This window comes from Tursiops truncatus, chromosome 12, assembly GCF_011762595.2.
Source record: "Tursiops truncatus isolate mTurTru1 chromosome 12, mTurTru1.mat.Y, whole genome shotgun sequence".
NCBI classification, from domain to species: domain Eukaryota; kingdom Metazoa; phylum Chordata; class Mammalia; order Artiodactyla; family Delphinidae; genus Tursiops; species Tursiops truncatus.
In genome coordinates, this window is record NC_047045.1 from 32,349,974 (window position 1) to 32,377,222 (window position 27,249).

Sequence of the window (27,249 nt, forward strand, 5' to 3'; positions counted from 1 at the left end):
ATACACTACCAAATGTAAAATAGGTAGCTAGTGGGAAGCAGCCGCATAGCACAGGGAAGGGAAATCAGCTCGATGCTTTGTGACCACCTAGAGGGGTGGGATAGGGAGGGTGGGAGGGAGATGCAAGAGGGAGGGGATATGGGGATATATGTATACATATAGCTGATTCACTTTGTTATACAGCAGAAACGAACACAACATTGTAAAGCAATTATACTCTAATAAAGAAGTAAAAAAAAAATGTGTGGCAAGTGTGCACACATGTTGTTAAAGTAGAAAACATGAAATGATGAACTATAATTCCAATGTAAATTTTTTACTAATTGGCTCCTGCCATCTATATGATATTCCGTTTTTCTCAAGCTGTAATTATGAGCTGCCTAACGAGTATTTATTTGATGACAGTGATCAAAAGAAGGCTGACACCCATCCGTTCATTTTGCAGTGAGAATGTGGAGGTTCAGAGTCACCCATAATCTTATCGGTTAAAAATTCTTGGATTGCCCTGATAACTCTCCCATGACAAATAAATTCAGATTGTTTTTCTATAGCAGGGGCAAAACAAAAGGAGAGAAACCTACTTACTTTTTATGCTCTGAACACTGTAATATATACTTCACACATGTTCTTTTGTTTAATCTTTACATAGAGCCTTTAAGGAAGTAATATCACATTTTACAAATGGTGAAACAGACTGATATTAAGTAACCGGTCCACATCATTAGTAAGAGGCAGAACTGGGATTTGAATCCAGGACTTCAGAACACAAATACAGGCATAGTTTTAGCATCTACGATGTATCAGGTGTTATGTGAGATGAGGGGCATTTACAGTTGAAAAATATATGGTTCCTGTCATCAAAGAGCCCATATTCAAATAGAGGCAAATACAAGAAAATGACTACAACTGAAAAAATAGAGGAAAAGGTCTAAGGTTAAACATTAGCATACTGAAAACAGAAGTATATTAAAAGAATAATTCTCTGAAGCAGGTTTTGGCCAGGAATGCAAAGATGTTTCAACATTTGGAAAGAATATTTCAAATTAGGAAATTAGAAAGAAATGTACTATTATCTTGAGTGCCAAAAAGGCACTTGATAAAATTAAATAGCTGTTATTGATGTTTAAAAATGTATTAATATAGAAATAAAAAGAAAGAATTGCAAATATTAGAAAAGAAATGTTATTGTTTATACAGAAAATCCAAAGGGATCAACTAAATACTATTAGACATAAGAGTAAATAAAAGATAAGTGGTACAAGATATATACACAAAAATTAGCACTTTCCTATACACTATCAATTCCAAATTAGAAAAAAATAGTTATAGAAAAAGGTCCACGTGTTAATAGTTCACAAAATTATTGAGTACCTGGGAATAAAGTCAAGACATGTACAAGACTACATGAAACAAGGTAGGAAACTGTTAAAGGACAAGGATATAGTCTCATATAATATTGGAGGAAGAGTCCACTTTTACAGTGTCTTTGGAAGGCAACTGGGTAGTCTGTCTCAAAATTGAAGATACTCTTCGACCCAGCAATTTTACTTCTAGGAAACTATTCTACAGAAATTCAGTCACAGATGCAAAAAGATCTATTTGCAAAGATGTTTATTGTATGTATGTACATATGTAATGTAAAATAATAAACAAAAATTGGAAAGAAATAGATATCTATCAAAAGGGGAATAGCTAAGTAAACCATGGCACATCCATACTATAAAATATTATATATCCATTAAAGAGACCAAGAGATATATAGATACTGATGTAGAAGGATGCCCATGATACATTGTTAAATGAAAAAGAAAGATCGAAAAATTGTGTGCATTCTCTTTCTTACTGTACACATTTCTGTATTGTGTCCATTTTTTTAACTCACCTATTGCTTTTGTAATTAAAAAAACAGGACTACAACTTACTGAACTCTTGATAAACATGATAAGAGAAGTATGAACCAAGTACAGTGAGAGCCCAGAAAGGAAGTGTAAAACGTTCCCAAAGGGAGTTGGACTTCAGGCATCACTTGAGAACTCTGTGCCATGAAGGATGAAGAGGAACTTTCTTAATAAAGAATGGCTGTGGAGCATTCCACACAGAGAACAGCCCATGCCAAGACTAGGAGAGTGAAAGGCATGGTGCATTCCAGGAAGATTGAAAAACCCAGTGCAGCAGAAACCTAGGGTGTCTGGGGGGACAGATGGAGAAAAGACCAAGAAGGTAGTTTGGGGCTCAGTTGTGAAGCAGCTAATGTAACAAGCTCAGGAATTTACATTTCCCTCAGCCTCAATAAGACACAAAGGGCCTTTTTAAGTACGTGAAAAGCATAAATTCTGGAAGAAGACCCTGTCAAGAGCGGGGGGATGTATAGAATGATGGAGGAAAGTTTGAGGGGAAAGAGGGGGATTTTGGGAAGAAAAGACAAAAGTTGAATTTGTGGTAGTATCTCACACAATGACAGGGTAAGATTTGGGAAAAGTATTCTTGAAATGGATCTAAGTCATGTAATATAACTTAGAAATATGGACTATACATAAGAAGTGCAGAAAGAGGCCCTGGGAAAATTAGGAGGCAAGGTGGATTTAAGAGGGGAGCAGAGGTGGGAGGCATGGTGCTCATACCCACAGAAGCCAGAAACTGCCCCCAGGGTGTCACATACACAGCATCTCCTTCAGTATTCAAGTAACAGGGGAACATCATTTACACGGATGAGACTTCAGGTCTCAAAATCAGAAGATTGAAAGCAAGTTGCAACCCTTCCCCCATAAAGAAAACATGAAGCAGGACTTCCCCGGTGGTCCAGTGGGTTAAACTCCAGGCTCCCAATGCAGGGGGCCTGGGTTCGATCCCTGGTTGGGGAATTAGATCCTGCATGCCACAACTGATAAGGCTGCACGCCGCAAGGAAGATCCCACCTGCCGCAACTAAGACCTGGCGCAGCCAAAATGATAAATATAGATAAATAAATTAAATATTTTTAAAAAATAAATCATGAAGCAACTGTAATGTTTATAGAATCCAGAATGTTATTATGGGTAGCACAAGCCACAGGAAGTTTTATAATATTGACTGTAGAACAAGATGAAATAACCTGAAATACATCACCATCATTGGTGAGGGAGCGTGTAGTCACTCATCCAACAGACACTCACCTTGTTTCTATCATGTGCATGTACTGTGCTGGGGGCAGGGCTGCAGAAGGATACGGAACGGTCCCTGTGATGAGGGTCTTTGCTGTTAATGAAAGAGCCCAGATAAACACATTAGAGAACTGCTGCCAAGCTGGCTGAGAACATCAACACAGGGAGTTCAGAAGAAAAGTGAATCCCGGTCCATCGGGGGATGGGTCAGTCAAGGGGAGGCCATGAGAGGTGGGCATCCGAGGAGGGGCAGCACAGGGGGCAGTGGACGAGGAGTAGCAGGGCATCTGGGTCCTCCTTCACCTCTTCCCCTGACTGCGGACCTCTTGACTCTGGGGCCACACGTGTTGTCTGTATTGCCAGTAGCGAGTTAATATCATCCGTGGAGGCATTGGGTACATGTTAGTTGGACGCTGACTGGATGACAAATGAAGGAGATGTGGAAAACTGCATGATCATTTTCTCAGAGGCCCGTAACAGTATACGCCAACTTCTGTCGTGCACTTGCTGTCCATGGAGGGCTCCAGGGTCATTGCTTCGTTGAATGTCCACCGCAGCTTTTTGAGATACGGAGCCCCAGCATTCTCATTTGACAGAGGAAAGTCACCTGGTTCATGAGATAAGCAGGCAAAGACATAGATCTATTTTGAGATATTGGGAAGAGATACTGAGGTGTTTCAGGAAAGCAAGGACTACAGAGCACCTAGTCTTCAACTCAGAGTGGGATTTAAGTCGCTCTCAGGATTTAAAGCAGCAGCTGTGGGGGTTGAGTTAAGAGTAGCTGAGCAGTAAAGAGGCCTGATGAACTGAAGGCTGGCCTCATCTGGGAGACCGTGTGTGCATGTGTGTGTAGATATGTACCTAAGTATGTGTCATATGAACACTAGCACGCTTAAACATCTCCAGGAGGAGCTGAGAGGAGTCAAAAGAGAGAGGAAAAAGATGAGGGCAAGGTGATGAAGAGAGCTGTGGAAGGGCTGAAGGCTGGGAGTGTCCAAAGAGAGGCCTCAGGACTTTGAGACACAAGGACAAATTTTCATGCCTGATCTCAGTCTCTTTCTTTTACAAAATGCCACATACTAAGTGGCAAGAAGTTACTGTTAATTGTTGTAAGGTGCGAGAGTTATATATACATATTTTGTTACATATACATATTTTGTAAGTCCTCATTTAGTCATGGTCACTGAAGTAAAATGACATGATGTCTGCAGGATGAGGGGAACTTGAGAAAGGAATAAAAATTTGGAACAATACAGTATGACATACAGTCTCTAAAAAAGGAGACCTGGCCGTAAGCCAACCAAAGGGGATATGAAAAAGTGATACAATTCTCTGTCTTATTTCCTTTTGGGGATTTTAAATGGAGCAACATGGACATTTCAGTGTCCATGAAAGACAATGTCCATGAAAGACATTTCTTTCATGGACATTTCAGTGTCCATGAAAGAAAAATGAATTTCAAAAATAAAACATTCTATCTCTTACATTAAAAGACACTTTCTACATATTTTACCTTTATGCAGAAAAAACATCAGGACTAATTACATAGCAGATGTGGGTATTAACAAGGTACACAGGTAACTGAAAGACATATTTAAGTAGTATGAAGACTTGCTAACCTTCCCACCACTTCTCTCCACCCTGCGGAAAAAAAAATTTCTTAGCTATTGATAACCTTTAATTTTGTAACAGAATTGTAAATGTTTATTAAAAAGGTGTCTCTGAACTTTTAAATTTAAAAATAGGTTTAGCGTGGCACCATAGACAAACCCCATCTTGCCAAATTAACAGGGCATGTGGCTAACACAAGGGCTGAAATTTGAAATTAGAAATGTAGAAACTCACTGAATAATGAACCTCAGTTATTTTCTGGATGATTCTTCTCACATTAGATCTCAATTCCCCATTCCTGAGTGAACTCTGGAGATCTTAACCATAGTAAGAGTCTTCAGGTTCAATGTTTTAAAAAATACATATATATATATATATATATATATACATACATATATAAAATACAAAGCTATCAGAAAATCCTCACCAGTTACTGAGAATGATTTCCTTATGGCTTGGGAGATGCTGCCAAGATTCCCTTTAAGGTTTACTTAGATGGCACTCAAGTCAGATTCCCATATGGAATTACTCCCCACACAGGAGCCTGACCTGGGGGAAGCTGAACAAAGAGGAGATTATTTACAAACCCCCAAAGCAGGGGCTGTTTTACATTTCTCCCACCCTGGATCTAATTCCATCGGTAAATACAGCACATATTAAGTTATAAAGCATAATTATGAAAAGGCCAAAAAGTGCTACAGAGGATCGACCCTCCTGATACTGTGAGGCGGAGGCCAGGGACCAGGGATGGCTGGACAGGCTGTCTGGGTTGCTGGCACCCAGGAGTTACCACCAACACAGAGGGAGCCAGAGACAGACCGATGCCGGCAAGCTCATACCATTGCTTAAGGACACCTTACGGGAATCGTCTGTGTTCTGAGGGGCAGTCTTTCTGTCAGATAACTTTTGGGCGGTTTCTCTTCATGTGAGGAAAATACATAAGGTGGTAGCTGTAACAGCCCTCTAACGCTCTCCCTGCAGAGTACCCTTGAAACCAGGCCCTGAAATAATACAGGTAATACTGACACACAGGGGTTCTTGGTAGAGTGGGCTTTGGTTGGTCTTTATCCAAAGAGGAAGGAAAATTTTCCGTGAAACAAAACAGTATTTAATGACAATCATGAAAAAGTACTACTTTTGTTTTGGCTCATATCTTGAAAATATTGGATGAAAATAATGTATAGTTTTTACTTACTATTTAACCCACCTGTATTTTGTTAATTGAGAAAGACACAAATTTTTTTTTTCAACTATCACGGGGCTCCTGTGAGGATAATTTGCCTGTAGCTTATTTAAGCCCTGGACTTTTCTTGGGATCACACTTATTTAAGAGAAACATCAGAACACTCATTCAGCAGGAAGGCAAACTATCGTGCAAGGAAGAAGCAGTCTCGGCCTCTGTCTTCTTTGGACCCATCGTCACGTGTCAGTGTGATAATGGAGAATGAGCTAGCCCAGCTCAAACACCACGCATCGGGCTACTGGAACCACTGCTGACTGGATTGAGGGATTTGTTTTCTGCAACCATTTAGACAATATTTTCTTTCACTTCCTTGATTTATTTATTTGTTTGTTTGTTTGTTTATATAAAGAAAGCAGAATTAGGTAAGGTAGTGTTTTGGAGTAAACCTGCCTGGGTTCATCCTTCATCTCCACCACTTACTTAAGCTGTGTCACTAAGTTACTTAATCACTCTGTCTCCCTTTCCTCATCAATGAAATAGAGCATATTGGTATTTCCCTCTGTGATGGTCTCTATCCAGATTTCAGTGATAATCTGAGCTTGGTTCAATGCCTGGCACATGATGATTCAATAAATGCTTGTCATTTTAAAGAATTTGCACTTTCAAAGCGCATCAGGAAAATCAAAGACCCTCCGTATGTGCTTTCCTATAATGTCCTTCAATGAGAAAGATTCTGGTGTCTATCCCATGTGGGGCATATAATATGAATTCCATAAATGTTGTGAATTAATTTGGAAGTGCAGTTATTTTGAAGTGTAAAGTAGGTGAAAACAATTTTATTTTCAGAAATGAAAGCACTAAAACAAGTATTTAAAGGATCATGTAGGAAAATATCTGATAAATGCTGTAATGTTAATGGCAATACTTTGTGCAGCTTTGTCAAAAAGCTTAATGAAATACAAATAACATTTCCAATGAATTAAAACTATATCGTGTAGCCTTGTTGAATTGGCTAATGGTTGACAACTTCTGGAATACATCGAGGTAAATCAGAAATCCCTGGAGGCGGATTTCCCATGTTGGGGGCTATGAAAATGAAAAAAGAGAGAACCACCTGGCAATCTATTTTTTGTTTGACCTTAATTCCTAATTTCTAAATTTTAAAAATACTTTGGATTCCAAAATAAAAATTATTCAAGCTATGTTTTTAATATGTTTTTAGATATTCAAAACTAGATAATCAATAGACTATCTAATTTAGATAGTCTAAATTAGACAATTTATAAGGATTTGGCCATATCCATGAGACAATTTAAACTATCTAAAACTAGTTTTAGATATTCAAATTAGATAATCTCAATATTATAGGTTTTATTTTTCCCCCTTGGACATTAAACATGTAACCTATACTTTCAAATTTCTCACTTTATTTTAGCAAAGTGGAGACCAAAGAAGTCCTGCTTAAGATGTTCTAATAAAAAATTGAGAAACCATTCTCCAGTGTCTAATGAAAATCAGATCCGTTACCTAATAGTTACTGTGCATATGTGTAAGCTTCTATTACTAGGTCTCTTAAAATGTGTGTGTGTGTGTGTGTGTGGGCGTGTTACCCATTTCAAGAGAATCTAGAGCTAAAACAATCCTTATTTCTTTACATTGCTAGCCTTCTAGTTGACAGTCTTTGTCCTATAGAAATTTTCCTTTCAATAAATAATTCAGACTCAAACTGCATATTGGTAACTATATTTTAAACCAAAAAATTCCTCACATAATAAATACATTTTATGCACATTAACTTCGAATTTACTTCAGAAAGCTATTTACAATATAAATAATTATAAATGGGAACACTTTGCAAGATATCATTGACATAGCTAATATTTTCTACTTTACATTCCAAAGTAAAAGTTCAAATTACAGATTTATACTATGATATCACTAAAAACTATACATTGCAAGATGGTATTTGAAATATTGGCAATCAGTATCTTCTTTCACAAATATAATCCTTTTATAGCATGTCAGTCAAAAAACAAACAAAATATTTTATCTTTTTTTGAAGTGCCTACTCATATGTTTCATTTTTTGAAATATTTCCCTTTGGGGAAAAATATTGGAAAAAAGTTACAGTACTTCTAAAATTTTTTCCATGCCAATTTCATTTCTTTTGAAATGTAAACACACCAGGGTTGTTGGGTACAAATTCAACTGTGATTAAATGTGCTCCGGATCAGCAAATTAGGACAAACTATATAGGCTTATGAAAGCAAATTCCCATGCAGCAAAACTGTAATAAATAAAATGATAAATGTTTGGTTTAAATTATCAGTTAGGATTTCTTATGTGAACCATCAGTTTTTAAGGAGCACAGCAGAACAGAACTTTGTTACTTGTTTTACAATTGCTTGTGTGTGCATGTGTGTGTGTTGTGTGTGTGTGTGTGTGTGTGTACTATACATACACACAGCCTTTCTGCATACCGTCCTAGAAAAGGAACTCTGAGCAAACCCTATTTGGATATGAGCACAATCTCACTTTTTGAGTTCAGCATTACCCGTACAACTCCTGTGCACAAGAAATGAGCCCCACACAGAAATTTCTCCCAAGAATATTTTCTAGGCATGTGTCCATAGCTGTTCTGTCATTCATTTGAGGCTTAGAATGAAAATGAATGTTTTATCCACAATGCATTTTCCAGGAAGGACTAACGAATTGATTTTGCTGTCTTATAGACAAATTCCTATTCACAAAAGCTGACACTGACATGAAAGTTGAATCACTTATTTGGAGAACCATAGGATTCACATTCATTATTAAGTCATTAAGAAAACAAGATGTGTCTTTCTGTCCTGTAATTTGAGTGAATGAAGGTACCAAATCTGGGCACTCAAACTTTTTAAATCAGAGTACATTGAAGCATAAGCTATTCTTCTGGGCAAGGTAAGTGACCCCAAAATGGCCAAATCCTCAGTTTTCCAAACATCAGCATTGACTCTGTCATTTCCAAATACTACTAGTACTAACAGAATTGCACTGAATAGTTTAGTAACATCCAGCTCTTAAAAGAAAGCAAGAGAGCTATAAAATATTATATCTGTATTCAGAAGGTCTCTTTAGCTGTAGTGTCTTCTATCAAACTTATTTGGTCTAGGTATTGGGAAAAAAATCTTTTTATTTTAAAATGTCTATGCATATTTTCCAAATGATCTTTTATTGAATTGATCCTCATCCACCATTAAAAAGACAAGAAAATGAAGCATATTATCCTTTTCTAGAAGAGCCCATTAAAGCCTAGCTTAAGTGGGATTCTCTGCCCAGAAGCAGCATGTGGCAGCAGGGTGTAGAAACAATTAAGAATAGCACCCCATGAAAATATTCTAGTCCTATAAAATATAATCAAAAAAGAATAAATGAATTTTCTGTATAATACTGAAGGCAAATCATTTATTGTATCCTGTCTCATATTGAATGTCACACCAGCCCTGTGTTGTATTATCCTAAATCAGGCAATCACAGTTTAGAAAAAGCTAGCCCATTATATTCAGCACAGTATGTCAAAAAACCTGTGTGACACACCTAAATGTCTGACCTGTAGTGATTGTGACGTTAATATTATGCATCCAAATATAATACATCAAATCTGTATATTCTCAATAATAGTTTTAACTAAATTTTCCCAAGGAAGATGGGGAAATATTCATTTATTTCTTTGGTCATCCAAATTTTTAAATTAGGTAGGGCAGACAGGTAAAATGGGAAACAAAGATACTCCTACTATTACTAGAAAGCATGAGGTTTGCATCATCTAATGAATGGTTACATATTGTTCTAATAATTGGATGTAACACATTTTTATGAATCCCCAAAGTGATATAAAAATCACACTTCTCTATTTCAGTCAATTCTCAGCATTTAGCAAAGTTATGGAAATCAAGTATTAAAACTAAAGCCAATTTAAGTCTAATTTTAAATGGGAACATACATATACATATATAGGCATTATATGAAATGTAATAAAGCTGCTACCATAGAATTATTGAGACATAAATTAAATAAATAGGTTGTGTTTGAAACTGGATCAATCTACCAAAAATTTAATCAAGATGTAATTCAGTTAATTCTGTCTTCACTTAAAAATATTGGTCATACCATTTTAAAGAGCATTATTCCTTCTGACTACCCCCTAATTGTAGAGTTCATAATTTATTTCTTTCATCAGTTAACTATCTTCCATAGGAAAATCCCACTGAAATTACTATGACAGTGTTTTCTTTCATATCAATTCATTTTTCTTGATTCTTAAGATTCCATTTCTTTTATACCATCTGTCCTTGACATTTTTGGTAGAATGTGTATCCATTAGTAAAACCCATCTGTGTAGATTTCCTTTCCAAAATGCTCCATATTCTTGAGATATCTGTGCCTTTGAACCATTTGTCCATCTACAGAATTCTGCAAAAACTTTAGCATTCAGAAAACCTTACTTCATGTTGCAAATTGATCAAAAATCCATTTTAAGTGCTCCAGGGTTTTCCATAAATACTTTTGCTTGTATGGTTCAAATTTTAGTTTTTATTGTTCTTTTAACATTTTTGAAAGTATATATGATAACCACTAACTTTCTCACTCACGTGCACCTTTTTCATTTACAGCACAAACGTTGCTGTCATACCCAAGAGCTATTTATTTAATTTTATGTAGCCTCCTTTCTCACATACAAACAACCATATTCATCTCTCAGATTACCATCATTCAGATTGTCACCTGCCTCTGGACTGCCAAATAACTGTGTTAAATGATGAAAATACACTACCAATCCCTGAGTGTTCAATGTCATGTTCTGTCTTCAAAATGTAAGTTCTAATACCTCCCTCCCCCCTTCCATATGGCAAGAGTTTCAGGCATGGGACTCCTAGGAAATATTTTCTATAAAATTTCTCTAATCACTTATGTCACTTTGCTTTGATTACTAGAGAATGATGCATTAAATAAATCTTACTTATTTTTCTTCTCCCTCATCAGTTTCTACCATCTATACCTCGGCTGAACTAGAAAGTTGATTGTAACTATAATATGCCTAAAAGAGCCCATGCACCTGCTTAAGTTTCAAAGCATCTAGACCTCTGTATGAGTGCAGGTAAGCCAGAATGATGAGCCTTGACAACTCACAGCAGAGAGATAACTGGTTAACAAGTTCAGTGCTGCTGCAAGAACGAACCACAGACCCTTGGAACTTTAGAGCTGCCATACAGATAAAGAAATTGGGGCCCAGGTGTGGTCAGTGATACATCTGTGCTCCCAAAATAAGTTACAGGCAGGGTCAAACTGGAACTCAGAGATCTCGGCATCTAGTCTGCTGGTCTTTCTACTGTATCACATGAACTCGAGACCAAGTTTGTTTTTGCTGTTTACAAACAATATGGAATCATGAACGCTTTGCCTGTTCCTTCAGTCAGAGTACTACTTGTACCCTTCTAACCACCTGTCTGTCAGCCTAGGCTTTTATCTTAGACTCTCTCCTGAGGCTTTCCACATGTCACATTTGCACATCTGTGCTTTGAAATGTGTTCAAACACACTGCTGTCATGTAGCATTCACTGGTTTCCCTTAGTTTTGTGTGTGTGTGTGTGTTTTTTGCACTTATCAGCCTTTTTTTCTTGGTGAATTAGTTTGAATTTTTTTGTGGTACGCGGGCCCCTCACTGCTGCGGTCTCTCCCGTCACGGAGCACAGGCTCCAGATGCGCAGGCCCAGCGGCCATGGCTCACGGGCCCAGCTGCTCCGCGGCATGTGGGATCTTCCCGGACCGGGGCACGAACCCGTGTCCCCTGCATCGGCAGGCGGACTCTCAACCACTGCGCCACCAGGGAAGCCCTAGTTTGAATTTTTATTTGGTTAGTTTTACAAGCCCCAAATATGTTGATTACATATGCTGACCCTGAACTTGTTTGTTTTGAGATATCATTTCATTTTTCTCTGCCTCTGGCCTTTCCATCTCTACTAATCTATTTCCAGTTGGGCACACCAGGCTTTTGATATGTGTCCCAATATCTCAGTGTTTTTACTTAGAAAAACCCTTACCGCTATGTCAGTGTGATCCTGTTCTTTGTCTAACTCAAAAGTAAGGTGAAAAATCACCACTTCCTGATTGCTTATAATGGATGCCAGGTGAAAACTCATTCTTGTATCATATCCAGAACCATTTCCCTAATTTATGCCTGAACGAAATGAGCTGGATGGTTGAAACCACAAAGAAGAAAGCAGTTTACAAGATATATCTCTTTCTTAGTTATTTTGGGAATGGAAATTTCTTTAAGATGCTTAATGCACTAGGGTTAAGGAAACTTACCCACTTGGGGTATATTTATGATATATAGTCTATATTTCCATATGTAAAGTATATATAGCAGTTTGTGGAGAGTGATCTGTGTGTATGAAGTTCACTGGATCATCATAATGATTGCTGTCATCCATCGGTCCTTTCATGTGATATATATGCTCACTTAATACTACACAAGTATTTTTCAATTCAAAATTTATCTATCCTGGTTCCCATATAAATAGAGGGGCAATTTGTATATTCACTTTAGCTCCATTACCTGTGTATAACCCTGAATGCCAGTGCTGTTATCTTTGATTTCACAAGAACACATGTCAAATACCCAGTAACTTAAATTATCCACTCTAACAATCTGTGGCATTGTAAATGCTGGTAATGGGGCATTAAATGATAAATATGTTTCAGAGATCCTTAAAGAACAAAATCTTTTAGAAAAAACATCAGCTTCCATTGGTTATTATAACAGATGTTCCCTTGTGTCCTTGTGCTGGATCCGGCTGCATCCGTAGATGGGAAGTTACATCAAAGTGTGAGCCATTACAGCCCAAGGAATAGTTTCTAATAGTTTCGCTATCATATAAGTGCTCCAGGGCGTATCCAGTTAATGTGTAAGCATGCTTATCAAAATACTGCCGGTGAGAGCCAAAGCAGTTTGGAGAGACGGCAGGGTGGTCTCCTGCCGTCTGATGAGGAGACATATCCGAATGTAGATAGTCTTTAGCTAGGATCAAACTGGATTTGGAAATGCGATCTGAATTGGGACTACTTATCCGCGACAGTGCTGTGGGACTGTTGTCGTAGTCATTTTCGCGGGGGCTCAGCATCTTTCCCTCTCTCTGCTGGATGTGGTCACATGGTGAAGTGTTGGCAAGAGCGGAGCTGTGGCAGACTTCGCCTGTCGTTGGGGGCTGCTGGTAGTTTGCAAAACAGAAGGAGTGTTTTTTCCCAGCTCCATTAATGGAAGCCAGTTGGTCTGGGGGGGCTTTCCTCAGCTGCAACCTGTTCTCTTCTTCTTTAATCATTTGCTGGGTGGCTCTGATCAGAGTTTCGATTTTGCTAGGTTCATGTGGGCTACTTTGATACTGCTCAGTGCGATATCGGTCACCTGATTCGCTGGCAGACCCAGGGTCTGGAGAACTGACCACACTGTCTTCATCCCAATGACCTCGCCCTAGAAATCAGAAAAAGTAAAAAGTAAGTGGTCTCAAAAATCACCCCCAGTATTGTAAGTGTATTTCTTTTTCCTATTAAAAGAAACCTTATATTTTTCCATTTTAATATATGCACCGATATTTGAAACAGACACAGGCTCACATGACAGTGTCAACATATTGTCCTGGAATTCATAGTTCTCAGTGGCTTTTAAGTGCAGATGAAGTTTATAACATGTTTTCTGGAAGGTAAACCTTGTTCGTGGGTTGTGAATGCCAATTAGCAAGACAGTAAAGTATGTTTATACTTGTCCATGGATGCACGTCCCTGGACCTGTCTGACTGTAAATAATAAAAGAAAAATACATAGGATTTGGTTTCTGTTATTGTCTAGAGAAGTGTTATGTTGAAGTGATGCTTAGCTAATGCTTTCCATTGGGTTTGAGGAAGATGATGATATAGGCTGGACTAGTTTCTCAATTCCAACTAAATGACCTAAAATGTTAAAATTGCTACATGTTTCTTAAGTAGAGTTACAATAAAGCTCTAACATTAGTAATTAAACTATTTGAAGTTATTAAACTATTTGAAGGTTTAAAATATGTATACATATTCATATAAGTGTGTGTGTGTATATGTGTGCCTGGATATATACATATATATATATATTTCCAATTAAAAATATAAATATTGCCTTCTCAAATCCAGTGGTAAAAAAAATCTGTTTCACACATAATCATACAGTAACCCTGATATTGCTTCTGAAATAAGCATAAATATTTTAAATGTTAATAACAACTTGTTCTGAACCAAGGAAAGAGATCTAATATGGAGGAAAAGTGCATCTAAAATATTATTCCATAAATTACGTTATTCTCGAAACAGTCTGAAGCCAATATAAAAAGAGAGAAGAGAAACAGGAAGGGACATATGAAAGCTGTAAACTGCTTAATGCAACAGAGAAGCCTGGGATCACACTAGTCATTGCTTTCCTTTTCCCTTTTCTTCTCATTTTATTTCTAATATCTTCCTCCTGACCATGTGGGTTAAGGCAGGATTTTCACTTCACTCCATTCTTGGGTAAGCAATTGCCCTTTGCCCTGGGTTTTCATTCCCAGGCTACCAAACTAGAGAAATTCAAAATAAAAGCAGAAAAATAGAAAGCAAAAATGGAAACAAAGCAAAACCATTCATAGAAAACAGTAAGTGCCTAGGGGGTATGTGCAGGAGACGTCTATGTGTGAGAACAACAGTGTCTGGCACATTTCTTATCCTAGAGACACAGCAAGAAGAGTAATAGCACAGCCATTGGATCCACCTTAGTGTCACTGACTTTTAAGAAAATGGGAAGGGTTTTCAAGACCTGCCTGGACCTAAGCTTGGAATGGACAGAATGAGCTCTCCCTGACCAGTTTACATTGAAATGGACAAAGAAGACCATTAATAACACTAAAGGCTTTAACTGCAGCGCCCATTTCTGTGTGTTTGTAGAGCCGTGTAATAATCCCAAGGTGAAAATCCCCATGGGTCCCACACCTCACTGCATCCTCAACTCACAGAGGATACTGTGGGTTGCCATATAATGGGGGAAGGGGACAGTTACTGGCATTTCATGCCCAGAGGACCAGGGAGGTTAAAACACCTGTGACATGAGCGATCGGCCATAAAACAAAGGCAGGTCTCCCCAACACGCCAATAGTGCCCTCATTGAGAAACCCTGCTAGATGAGCCCCAAACTACTCCGGTCCACATTGAGAATACAGAATAAAATAATACAGAAGAAATTTAGATGCATACATACTACAAGTTCAATAGACCTAACAATTCACTTTAATTTCTTTACTTTTTTTTTCTTGATGTTAAAATGAGAAATTTAGATGCATACATATTACAAGTTCGATAGACTTAACAATTCACTTTAATTTCTTTACTTTTTTTTTCCTTGGTGTTAAAATGGGAATCATGTTTACTCGCCTGCCCGAAACAAATGTATTTAGCAAACATCAGCAACATTAATACACCTCAAAAGAGTGGATTTGGTTTTTAAATTCCCATTGGTTAGAGTTTCTGATTTGCAAATTCAAGGAGGAAACCATTGGGTGGGGATCACTCCAGGGTCAAAGCTGGACCAGGATAAATCTGCCCAGAGGCGCAACGCTGGAGTCGCTGGAGCCGCCCTTACCGTGGATCCTGTGGACCGAGGCGATGTGAGGCATGCTGCTCTCATAGGCTTCTCTGCTTTCCGGGGAGGCCTTGGTCAGGGGCAAGGCTGCGCGAGAGCCCCACCAGGGCTCCCTCCCCGCCTGCGGCGCTCCCAGGAAGTACCTGCCTGCCTCACACCGGCCGCCCTCGCAGGCCTGGGTGTGGAAATGCCTCTCCTCCACCAGCCTGGAGGGGTCGAGCGCGAAGCCGTAGCAGAGAGAGCCGCGTTCCGAGAACTGCCGGTAGGCGCACGACGCGTCGTGCTGAGAGCCCGGCCGGTCCGCAGGGTCCAGCAGCTGAGGGGAGGCCGCGTCTGTCAGAGGACTGCCGCCCCACTGGCTGTCGTGATCAGATTCAGATCTTTCCGCGGGAAATCCCGAGTACTGAAACCGAGAGGGTGAGAAAAGTACATTTCAAAAGAAAGCAAGAGGGGCCGGCCTCCCTGGTGGCGCAGTGGTTGAGAGTCCGCCTGCCGATGCAGGGGACACGGGTTCGTGCCCCGGTCCGGGAAGATCCCACATGCCGCGGAGTGGCTGGGCCCGTGAGCCATGGCCGGTGGGCCTGCGCGTCCGGAGCCTGTGCTCCGCAATGGGAGAGGCCACAACGGTGAGAGGCCTGCGTACCGCAAAAGAACAAAACAAACAAACAGGAAAAAAAAGAAAGAAAGAAAGAAAAAAAAGGCCCCAAGGTCTGAAAGCACCCTTAAGGTCATATTGGGCTTAAGGCACCAAAATAAGACCCTATCACCACTCTGGACACCCCTGACTTGGATCACCTACTCAGTCATGGTACTGCAAAAGACAATCCTTTTGGCTGCCGGAAGGAGGAGATAAAACTAATAATAACAAACATGGACTGAACTAAACGCCAGGCACTGTTGGAGGTACTTCCTGTGAATTACTCCGCATAATTCTTACAAGCGCTTAAGTGGAGATATTAGTCACCCATTATATGGATAGGCAAGCTAGGGCCCTAAAAGCGGAGATGATTTGCCCAAGACCACAGGGTGAGCAGGTGGCAGAGCAACGATTCAAGCCCAAGTTCTCCATCACTACACAAATGGTACTGCCAAAGGGAGAGTCCAAGAGAGCACCATATTTTATTCCTATTGACTTTTCACATTTTTTTCTTACTTAAAAAGCAATACAAAAATAAGTTTTATGGCTTCACACTGGACTGTTAGCTCTCTGGGGGCCATGCTGGATACATGGCAAGGTAGTGAATAAATGCTTAACTTAATTCAGTCTCAATGTGACTTTGGAAAGTCTTGCCCCATATAAGCTAGGCCCGTTCACTAGGATGTGTTTCTTGCTTTCTAAAGTGAAACTTCAAATATGCACAGGCTCATCAGGACAGCACAGCTGCAGGCTGTTGCTGGAATCACGCTGCTCACCTGTTGCCAGAGTATTTGGTCAGGTGCTTGAAAGAAAACAAAAAAGGCTCTGAGGACCTCCCTAGGAGGTTCGCTCAGTTTGAAGTTCCTCAAGAGCCACTAAAATCAGTAATATAATTTTCTACCAGTTTTTGGTTACCTAATGCCAAACACAGTTCTAGGTACCATAGAGAGTTTACCTGCTCTAACAATAATAGACGTCATTTACTGGGAACTTACTGTGTGCCCAGCAATATGCTAACTACTCACTGTATATTATATCAATGAATCCTTATAACCATCTGGACAGTAACATAGCTCCATTTTATAGATGAGGACACTGCATCACTGAGTTTTAATAAGATGCCACAGCCATGCCACAGTCTATCTGGTCTCAAAGCCTGTACTCTAAACCGTTGTTTTACACTTGAGAGAAAATACTGGTAAGGAAGAGAGGAGAAAAAAAAAGTTTCAACGTTAGAGAGATTTCTAGAAAAGTGGCAGGAGCTGCTTTACAGTCTCAGGAACCAAAATATAAATCCAAGTCCATTCTACGTTCTCTTTCTTACCCTCAAGAAGAAAGAGGGACCTGCACGTGTGGTGGTGAGAAAGTGGGGAGGGAGAGGAGACATTCCCAGGCTCCAGTGTTCTTCACCTCTCACACACTAGTTGAGCAAATTTGACCAATGATGAATTCTTCACAGGACAAGGCAAACTCTCCCCTTCCTACTAGCCCCACCCTGAACAGGAGGAAGAATCCCCAGCTCTTCCCAGCTCAGTGCAAACAGGCAGCTCCTCCCAGGGTCCCTTTCAGCCAGGGAGATGAGGTATAGAGGCTCCTCTGGGGCAACTCCAAAGTACACTGATAAATACAGCATGCTTAGGACAGAGTTCCAGCCAATTCCAGGTCCAAAACTTTTCCACAACCATTTCTAATATTACTTTAATTATTTTCCAAATGTACATATGGACTATCAGCATATTCCATCAAGAAAAAAAAACCCAGGGCTTCCCTGGTGGCGCAGTGGTTGAGAGTCCGCCTGCCGATGCAAGGGACACGGGTTCGTGCCCCGGTCCGGGAAGATCCCACATGCCGCGGAGCAGCTGGGCCCATGAGCCATGGCCGCTGAGCCTGTGCGTCCGGAGTCTGTGTTCCGCAATGGGTTAGGCCGCAACAGTGAGAGGCCCGCGTACCGAAAAAAAACAACAACAGAAAATATAAATTCTTTCCCGCAGGCCTGTAGGATGGACACATCGAGGCACCCCGAGCTCCACTTCTCCACCTCACGCCTCCACCTGCTATCTGCCTTTTCTCTCCGTGAACAACAGCCTCTCTTTTCATAAGATGCCACCTTCACTTTCACTAAGCGGGGATTGCCACCCTCTCTCCTTATTGAGTGGGGACCAAAGTGCTATCCATTTGCCCTTTGGTAGCACCATCCATGTGCTTGCCTAGGAAAAATTCAGATCATCAGTGCTATTCCACACTAGGAATTGCCCAGACTCTGCTTGTTTTTATAAAAGTATAAACCAGACCTATTTCTGAAGTACTCCAGTCAAGACTTTTGAGCCCTGTTGAGAGGGGGAAAAACCTTCCCTGAGTGTACATGGGAAAGTGCTATTGGCGCAGCAGAGAAGAACATTCTGTCCTTCGCTGACAAAGAAAATTCAACGTGAGGCAACCCTGGCGTACCTGAGGTACACATTTCAAGAGCACCCAAAGAAGAATCTGACAGATAAGCCTCTTGTCGATAATCAGGAAACCACTGCAGCAAGGGCATTGCCCTTCAAGCAGGCAGAAGTTGGGTGGTTCAGTTAGACTGAGCCCTCCCACTGCTTTAGAGGTACGGAGGAAAAGCCTAGCCGTAAATCTTTGTTTTTTAAGAGAAGGCCTGTAAACTTGAACCTGTGTGTGCACCATCAAAGCTGTGAGCTGCAGACTTCCCTGGTGGTCCAGTGGTTAAGACTCCGTGTTTCCACTGCAGGGGGCATGGGTTTGATCCTTGGTCGGGGAACTAAGATCCTACACGCCACACGGCACAGCCAAAACAAAAAAACAAACAAAACAAAACCTATGAGCCACGTCCACCCTTTAAAACAGACCACACTCTATTAACACTACCACCCCATAATTTGATCTGAAATAGTTCAGGTGTTCATTAAGTATGTGAGAAATGAGAGAGGGCAGAAAGGGAGGAAGGCAGCCAGGCAATATATGCAGCGTGTGAATGAATGCTGCATGCGAAGCCTCCCGGTCTCCCTTGCAGCTGCGTTTGCTACTTAATGACATGTACAGTCGTGGGCAAGTGATTTGATTTCTTTTGTCTCAACAGGAAAATGGTCATGATGATACTTAACCTACCAAAGCCTGAACCAGAGTTGGGACCATTTAATGGAAGAGGCACAAGGGACAGGGAGCCAAGAGGACTTGGTTCCAGGGACACCCGCGCTAGTAACTCTCAGGGAAACCTCAGGAAAATTGCTTCCCTCAGCTGTAGAATGACATAGAGGGTTAGATTAGTCTTTCTTTTTTTTTTTTGCGTTACGCGGGCCTCTCACTGTTGTGGCCTCTCCCGTTGCGGAGCGCAGGCTCCAGACTCGCAGGCTCAGCGGCCATGGCCCACGGGCCCAGCCGCTCTGCGGCATGTGGGATCTTCCCGGACCGGGGCATGAACCCGTGTCCCCTGCATCGGCAGGCAGACTCTCAACCACTGCGCCACCAGGGAAGCCCTAGTCTTTCTTGAACTTTTCTTTCAGCTCTTATATTCTATATGATATAATTATTGTTATCCTTTCTACTGTTGAAACATATGATCCCTATGCCTGTTCCTATATTGCACTTATTTAAAGTAGATAATTAGTTAGAACTATAATCCAAGACCAAGAATTTTTATTGTCATGATTATAAGGGAAAGGTTATGATGTCAGTTATAATTTTACTATACTATCAATTTCCCCCCAAGTATCCCATTATGACACAAGTTTTATAGGGATAACGAGGTATTTTGGTCAATAAATCATTCCATTCTAGAGGCTTCTGAGCAGGAAGGATAATGGCATCCATTTGAATCTGAATCTCTTCACACATCTTCCCCCAAGAAACTATAAGTTCATCACGGAGCACTGATTAAATCACACGTGACCCATGTTATCAGCATTACTAGGAGGCAGGGAATATGCCAAAGTTCAAATTACTTATAAGTTAAAAAAAAGAAAGTCCAACAGCAGCTGCTATGAGCCTGTGGGTACAGAGAGTAGGGTACCGAGATGTTTAAGAGACTACGTGAAAAAGAGAGAGAGAGAGAGAGAGAGAGAGAGAGAGAGATTAGGGCATAGGCAAAATGAAGACAGTTATCCTCTGAAAGAAAAGCACAAGTAAATGCCAAAATATGAAGACAAGTCAATACTTACTGGCTCTCAGTACTGGCCACAGGAAAGGGATCCAAAATCAAGCAAAATCCAAACTGGCACCCTCAGACAAGTGTCATTTCCATAAAAGAAGACTAGCATCTAGAATGTACAAAGAACTCCCAAAACTCAACAATAAAAAACTAAAATGTGCCCAAGACATGAAGACACATTTCACCCAATAGGTAAAGAGATGACAAATAACCACATGAAAAAATGCTCAACATCATTAGCAATTAGGGAAATGGAAAATTCAAACCACAATGAAATATCACCACATACCTATTAAACTGGCTAAAATAAAAAATAGCGACAATACCAAGTGCTGACAATGATGAAGGAAAACTGGCTCACTCATGCGTTACTGGTAGGAACGTAAAATGGTATAGCCCCTCTGGAAAACAGCTTAGCACTTTCTAAAAAACCTAAATGTGCACCTACTGTATGCAATCCTGGACACTTTTTCCAGAGAAATGAAAATTATATTCATATAAAAACCTATAGGGACTTCCCTGGTGGCGCAGTGGTTAAGAATACGTCTGTCAATGCAGGGGACACGGGTTCGAGCCCTGGTCTGGGAAGATGCCACATGCCGCGGAGCAACAAAGCCTGTGCACCACAACTACTGAGCCCGTGTGCCACACCTACTGAAGCCTGTGCATCTAGAGCCTGTGCTCTGCAACAAGAGAAGCCACCGCAGCGAGGAGCTCACGCACCGCAACAAAGAGTAGCTCCCGCTCACCGCAACTAGAGAAAGCCCACGGGCAGCAACAAAGACCCAACACAGCCAAAAATAAATAAATAAATTTATTAAAAAAACCAAAAACCTATACATGAATGTCTATGACAACATGTTTTCCCACTTCCAGGTCCTCTTTAACTGTTCCCTTTCTTTTTAAAATTATTTTTAATTGTGGTAAAATACACATAACATAAAACTTTCAATCTTACCCATTTTTGTGGCATTACGTATGTCCACATTCCTGTGCAACCGTCACCACCACCCATCTCCAAAACTCTTTATCTTGCAAAACTGACTCTACTCGTTAAACAATAACTCCCCATTTTCTCCAGCACCTAGAAACCACCAAGCTGCTTTCTGTCCTTCTGATGCTGATGTCTTCCTGACAGAGGAAAAACAAACGAGCCCCATGAACCTCCAACCTGGCTTGGTGTTGGGGCTTCCCAGAACCTAACCACCTCAGAGATCTTTCTGAAACTCTCATCTAATGATGTCATTCTCTTGCTTAAAAACTTTCTTCTTTTTTTCTGCCTTTCTGTCTATGCATCAAATAGCATGGTGATACCACCTACATAAAGCTGAAACTATAGGAGATACAAGGAGAAATATCCTAATAGTAAGAGACTAAGACACCACTCTCAGTATAAGACAAATAAAGTAGGTTAAAAAAAAAAAACAAAGAAAACAAGACAAGCTACAGAAGACTTAAAAAACAAAATCATAAATGTTATGGTTATATATCAAACTTTATATATAATAAAGAATAAACCTCAGCATACATGAATAATCATCAAAATTGATCAAATATTAGGTTACAAAGAAAATTTCAGTAAATTTCACCAAGTAGAAGTATTATAAACAACACTCTCTGACCACAATGAATAACAAATAGAAATTAAGAACAATTAAAAAAACAACCAAAAAACCCTTCCACCTGAAAAAAACCCAAAACTATTAACTCCTGGGGAAAATAGGCAAATAAACCATAAACTACAGAATTTCCAGGAGAAGGATAATGAAAATACTATATATCTGGATTTATGGGATATATAGCTTTAGATACCTAAATCAGTAAAAATGAAAGCATAAATCTAAATTCAATTCTCAATTCAAAAGCTAGAAAAATAACAAAAGAAACTAAAAGAAAGCACAAGGAGAAATGGTCAAAAGACATAGACTATTCACAAAAAATATTAAAATAGCCTTAAACATATGAAAAGATGTTTAACTTTTGAATAAGATAAATGCAAATTAAAACACTGAGATACTATTTTTTAACCATCAGATTAGCCCAAGTTCAAAAGCTCGACAACATATTGTTTGGCAGAGTGTGGAGAACAAGGTACTCCCTCCCATGCATCGGTGGTGGAAATGTAAACTGATACAGCCGCTATGGAGGGGAATTTGGCAACAGCTAACAGAAACGGCAGTTTCCCGCTCCTAAGAAACCATTACACCAGGCAATATACATTGAAGTAGTAAGGTGTCGTTAAAGAGGCATCATATATGGAACCTATTATAAGATGGTTCAGAAGAAATAAATAATGAGGGCAGACGGGAAAAGACCCAGAGAATATGATAAAGCAAATATGGCAAAATGTTAAGCCCTGATGAACCAAGGTTTAGTAGGCAAAAATACTTTATTGTTCTTGCAACTTTTTTTTATGTATAAAATCTTTTTTTTTTTTTTTTTTTTTGGCCGTGCCACACGGCTTGCAGGATTTTAGTTCCCCAACCAGGGATGGAACCGGGCCCTGGCAGTGAAAGCACCAAGTCCCAACCACTGCAATGCCAGGGAATTCCCTCAAAGTAAGTGTTTTAAAATAAAAAATCCTACATAGCAAACATATCTTATTTTTATAGAATGATTAGGGAAAAGACTATTTTTTAAAAACTTATTTTTCTGAAGAAATAGAGACATGCCCTGATAAAGCTATAATTTAATTAAATATCTTTGTTTTCATTAACGATGATTAATATTCTGTGCATAAAAAATGTAATTTTAAGTTATCAACTAGGGATTCCAGTAGAAATCGCACTGAACTCAAATATGGGAGGACCCTGATCTATTATCATCCAACATGACTTGTACAAAAGATCACCTCCTGTGGGCTTTGAGTTTTCCATCTGCAGAATAGGAACAGACTACCTGCATTATATGATTACAGGGAAGATCAAATAAATAATACGTATCAAAGTACTCTTAAAAATGCAAATGTTGGGGCTTCCCTGGTGGCTCAGTGGTTAAGAATCCACCTGCCAATGCAGGGGACATGGGTTCAAGCCCTGGTCCGGGAAGATCCCACATGCCGCGGAGCAACTGAGCCCGTGTGCCACAACTACTGGAGCCCGTGCGCCTAGAGCCCGTGCTCCACAACAAGAGAAGCCACCGCAATGAGAAGCCCACGCACCACAGCGAAGAGTAGCCTCCGCTTGCCGCAACTAGAGAAAGGCCCACGCATGGCAACAAAGACCCAATGCAGCCAAAAATAAAATAAATTTTAAAAAAATGCAAATGTTAGATACGTATGTATTGTGTAAAGGTCCTTGATTAACGACTTTCACTTTGGTGGACAGGAATAGTTATATCACCATCTTGTAAAAATGATTTTTTTCCCTAGACTGTATTATTTAGAGCAGGGGTCCCCAACCCCCAGGCCGCGGACCAGTACCAGTCCAAGGCCTGTTAGGAACCAGTCGCACAGCAGGAGGTGAGCGGCGGGCGAGTGAGTGAAGCTTCACCTGCCGCTCCCCATTGCTCGTGTTACTGCCTGAACCATGCCCCGCCCCCAGGCACCCTCCGTCTGCAGAAAAACTGTCTTCCACGAAACCGGTCCCTGGTGCCAAAGAGGTTGGGGACGGCTGATCTAGAGGCCATATTTTCAGTCCCATCCTACAGGCATGCCAGAGATAAAACATGTATGTTAAAGGATAAAGAAATCCACATCTCTTGTGAAGAAAAGGGAACCCTTGGGCACTGTTGGTGGGAATGTAAATTGGTGCAGCTACTATGGAAAACAGTATGAAGGTCCCTTAAAAAACAAAAAATAGAACTACCATATGGCCCTGCAATCCCACTCCTGAGTATACATCCGGGAAAAATAAAAACTCTAATTTGAAAAGATACTTGCACCCCAATGTTCATGGCAGCATTATTTACAATAGGCCAAGACATGGAAATAACCCAAGTGCCCATCAACAGATGATCTGTTTAAGAAGATGTGGTGTATATTTACAATGGAATATTACTCAGTCATAAGAAAGAATGTAATATTGCCATTTACAGCAACATGGATGGACCAAGAAAATATCATATTAGGTGAAGCAACTCAGACAAAGACAAATATTATATGATATCACCTATATGTGAAATCTAAAAAATAATGCAAATGAATCTATGTACAAAACAGAAACAGACTCACAGACATAAAAAACAAACTTATGGTTATCAAAGGGAAAAGGTGGGGGATAAATTAGGAGTATGGGATTAACAGATATAAGCTATTATACATAAAATAGATAAGCAACAAGGATTTACTGTATAGCACAGGGAACTATATTCAAAATCTTATAACAAACTATAATGGAAATAATCTGAAATATATTATATATACATATAACTGAATCACAATTGCTGTACGTCTGAAACCAACACAATATTGTGAATCAACTATACTTCAATATAAAAATTTTTTAAAAAATCAACATCCCAGCTGCAAAAAGAAATCAGGCCACTGGCCAATCACTTAAACATTAGGGCCTTTTCTTCCAAATGCTCTGATTTTCAAAGTTGAACTGCTCTTTGGTACCAACGATTCTTATCACTTAAACTTTGACTAAAAGCCCACAGATCTGTTTTAAGGGTGGAGAGAGAGTGACACTCATGATCGATTAGCTAGCTGGAACCTGTGGTTGGTTCTCCTAGCAATTGTTGATATCTAGACTATTTTCAGGTAAAACAAAATCACATTTTAGGAGCTATAGAATATCTGCTCTTCTTCCTTTGAAAAGGTAACAACACTTCCTCCTTTGTTTAAAGCTAAGGAACTGAATGATTCAATTCCCTATTTTAATTAGGTTACATCAACAAAGAAAGTTCACTGAAACTAATTTTTGGTTAATTTTGCGGAAACCTCTGTTTCTCTTTCTTAGAAAAGTTGTTACTATTATGAATACTCTGCACCTTAATTTACCCCTATTTCTTATTTAAAATTTAATTTTCAAAACAGGCTTTCATATTGGTAAATTTAAAAATGAGTCAGGGGACTTCCCTGGCAGTCCAGTGGTTAAGACTCCGCACTTCCACTGCGGGAGGCGCGGGTTCCATCCCTGGTCAGGGAACTAAGATCCCACATGACGCACGGCCAAAAAAAAAAAAAAAAAAGAGTTAGACGAAGGATGCCCTGGTTCTAATAACTATGAAACCAAATGCCACCCACCAAAGGTGGGCTAACGTTGACTGGCAAAGAGCTTGGATGCCTGCCAGAAATGGATGTCAGATGCCAGCCACATCCCCCAGCTCCTCTCTGAGATTCAGGGCTCATGAAAGAATCATTCTTTCTAGAAGAGACTGATACCTCATCCGGTTAAAGGTCTGAGCCATCAGCTGGCGTTTTATTTGCATTCAATGGGAACTATTTATAATAATTCATTCTATGATTCATTCTAATATTTATTGAGTACCTAGTATTTGCAAGGCAGTGTGCCAAGTGATGTGAGAAATACAGCCCCACCTTCAAGGTGTTCATATTAGGAGGGGTATAAATAACCCACAGAACATAACGTTAATACAAGTTGAAAAATGGCAAGGGCCTGAATGAAGAAAAAAAACAGTACCGTTTAGGAGTTCAAAGAAGGGAGCTATCACTCTCTTTTAACACTGTAGCTGCTTGGGAAGGGAAAGTGAACTATGACTAAGAGGCAATTTACCATATGATTTGCCTATGCTAACTAATGCCCATGACAATAACGATAGCTACCATTATCAAATACTTGCTATGCTCTGGTCACCATACTGAGATCCCACAGACATTATCTCATTAAATGCTCACAACATCTTAAAAGTATCATTAATCCCTTTACTGATGCAGCAAATGAAGCTCAAAAAAAAAAAAAACCAAAAAATAGAACTGCCCAAGTTCACATGATTAGGAAGTTTAAGAGGAGAGATGCAATTCCAGAGCTCTTACTCCTTCCAGAATCCTGGACTCATCTAGGCTTAGGTACCTAGATAACAAAGACAGCAGTATCCTACCCTCTATGCAGGAATGGATCCCAGGTCCCTAAGCATGTTCTTACAAAGGGGGTTTTCTCCAACCTCTACACCCCAGTAGACCAACACCACACAGCCTCGGTTACGTCCTCATAGCACTGAAGCGTTCTTCCACCACAATTACAACACAGATATTCCCCTTTTGAAAACAGTCACGAGATTCATTCCTGCCTCAAGAGCATGTTCCAGACAGGTGCTCTGCATTCATCTGGATGTGGCAGCAGCAAGCCAACTCAGGAAAAACACCAGATGTTCCAACAATAGATGCTACAGTTATCCATTTTTATTCTGGCAGCTCACTGAGGTTTTTATTTTTATCATTTTTAGCTGTAAAATATAGAGAGAGACCCTCTTATGGTAAAGTCCTGTTTTCCATGAAAAACTTTCACTCTATCGGGCATGAGCAGCTTTCCTCTTGATTTGTATCTGAACCATGAGAAAAAACATCACAGATGCAGACTGCATTGTACTAAGAACATATGCATGCTTTTAAATCACTTTTATCTTACTTTTTACTAATGTAACCCTGAAACATAAAATATGTCCTTTTCTTTTTTTCATTCACTGTTATGGGAAGAACAGATGGTAAAAGGGTTAGATTAAAGTAATACAGCATGTCCATTAAAATAACCCCCACTGCTGGGGATGCTTCCCTTGAACAGGAGTCGTGTTTACTGTAAAGAACGGCTTTGGCTTACACACATTGGAAATTGCCGGGGGTCTTCTCAACGATAAACATAAGGGTAAGAGAAAAACTAATGTCAAAATCAAATGCATTTTAAAATGACAATTATGCAAGTTATTTTGCTAATCTGGGAGGCGGACTGAA

The 27,249-nt window shown here is 39.8% G+C and overlaps 1 protein-coding gene across 1 annotated transcript in view; it reads right to left on the minus strand.

Moving 5' to 3' along the window:
* Nucleotides 1–7,667: 7,667 nt before the first annotated feature.
* The window catches only part of SIM1 (SIM bHLH transcription factor 1), a 72,322-nt gene continuing 52,740 nt past the window's right edge, over nucleotides 7,668–27,249 (minus strand). Inside the window, exons 11-12 of the mRNA XM_073789461.1 lie at nucleotides 15,607–16,009; nucleotides 7,668–13,444 (exon numbers count right to left, since the gene is read on the minus strand). Of these exons, the coding sequence (XP_073645562.1) occupies nucleotides 12,714–13,444; nucleotides 15,607–16,009 (1,134 nt within the window). The 3' untranslated portion in view covers nucleotides 7,668–12,713. The remainder of the gene's footprint in view (nucleotides 13,445–15,606; nucleotides 16,010–27,249) is intronic.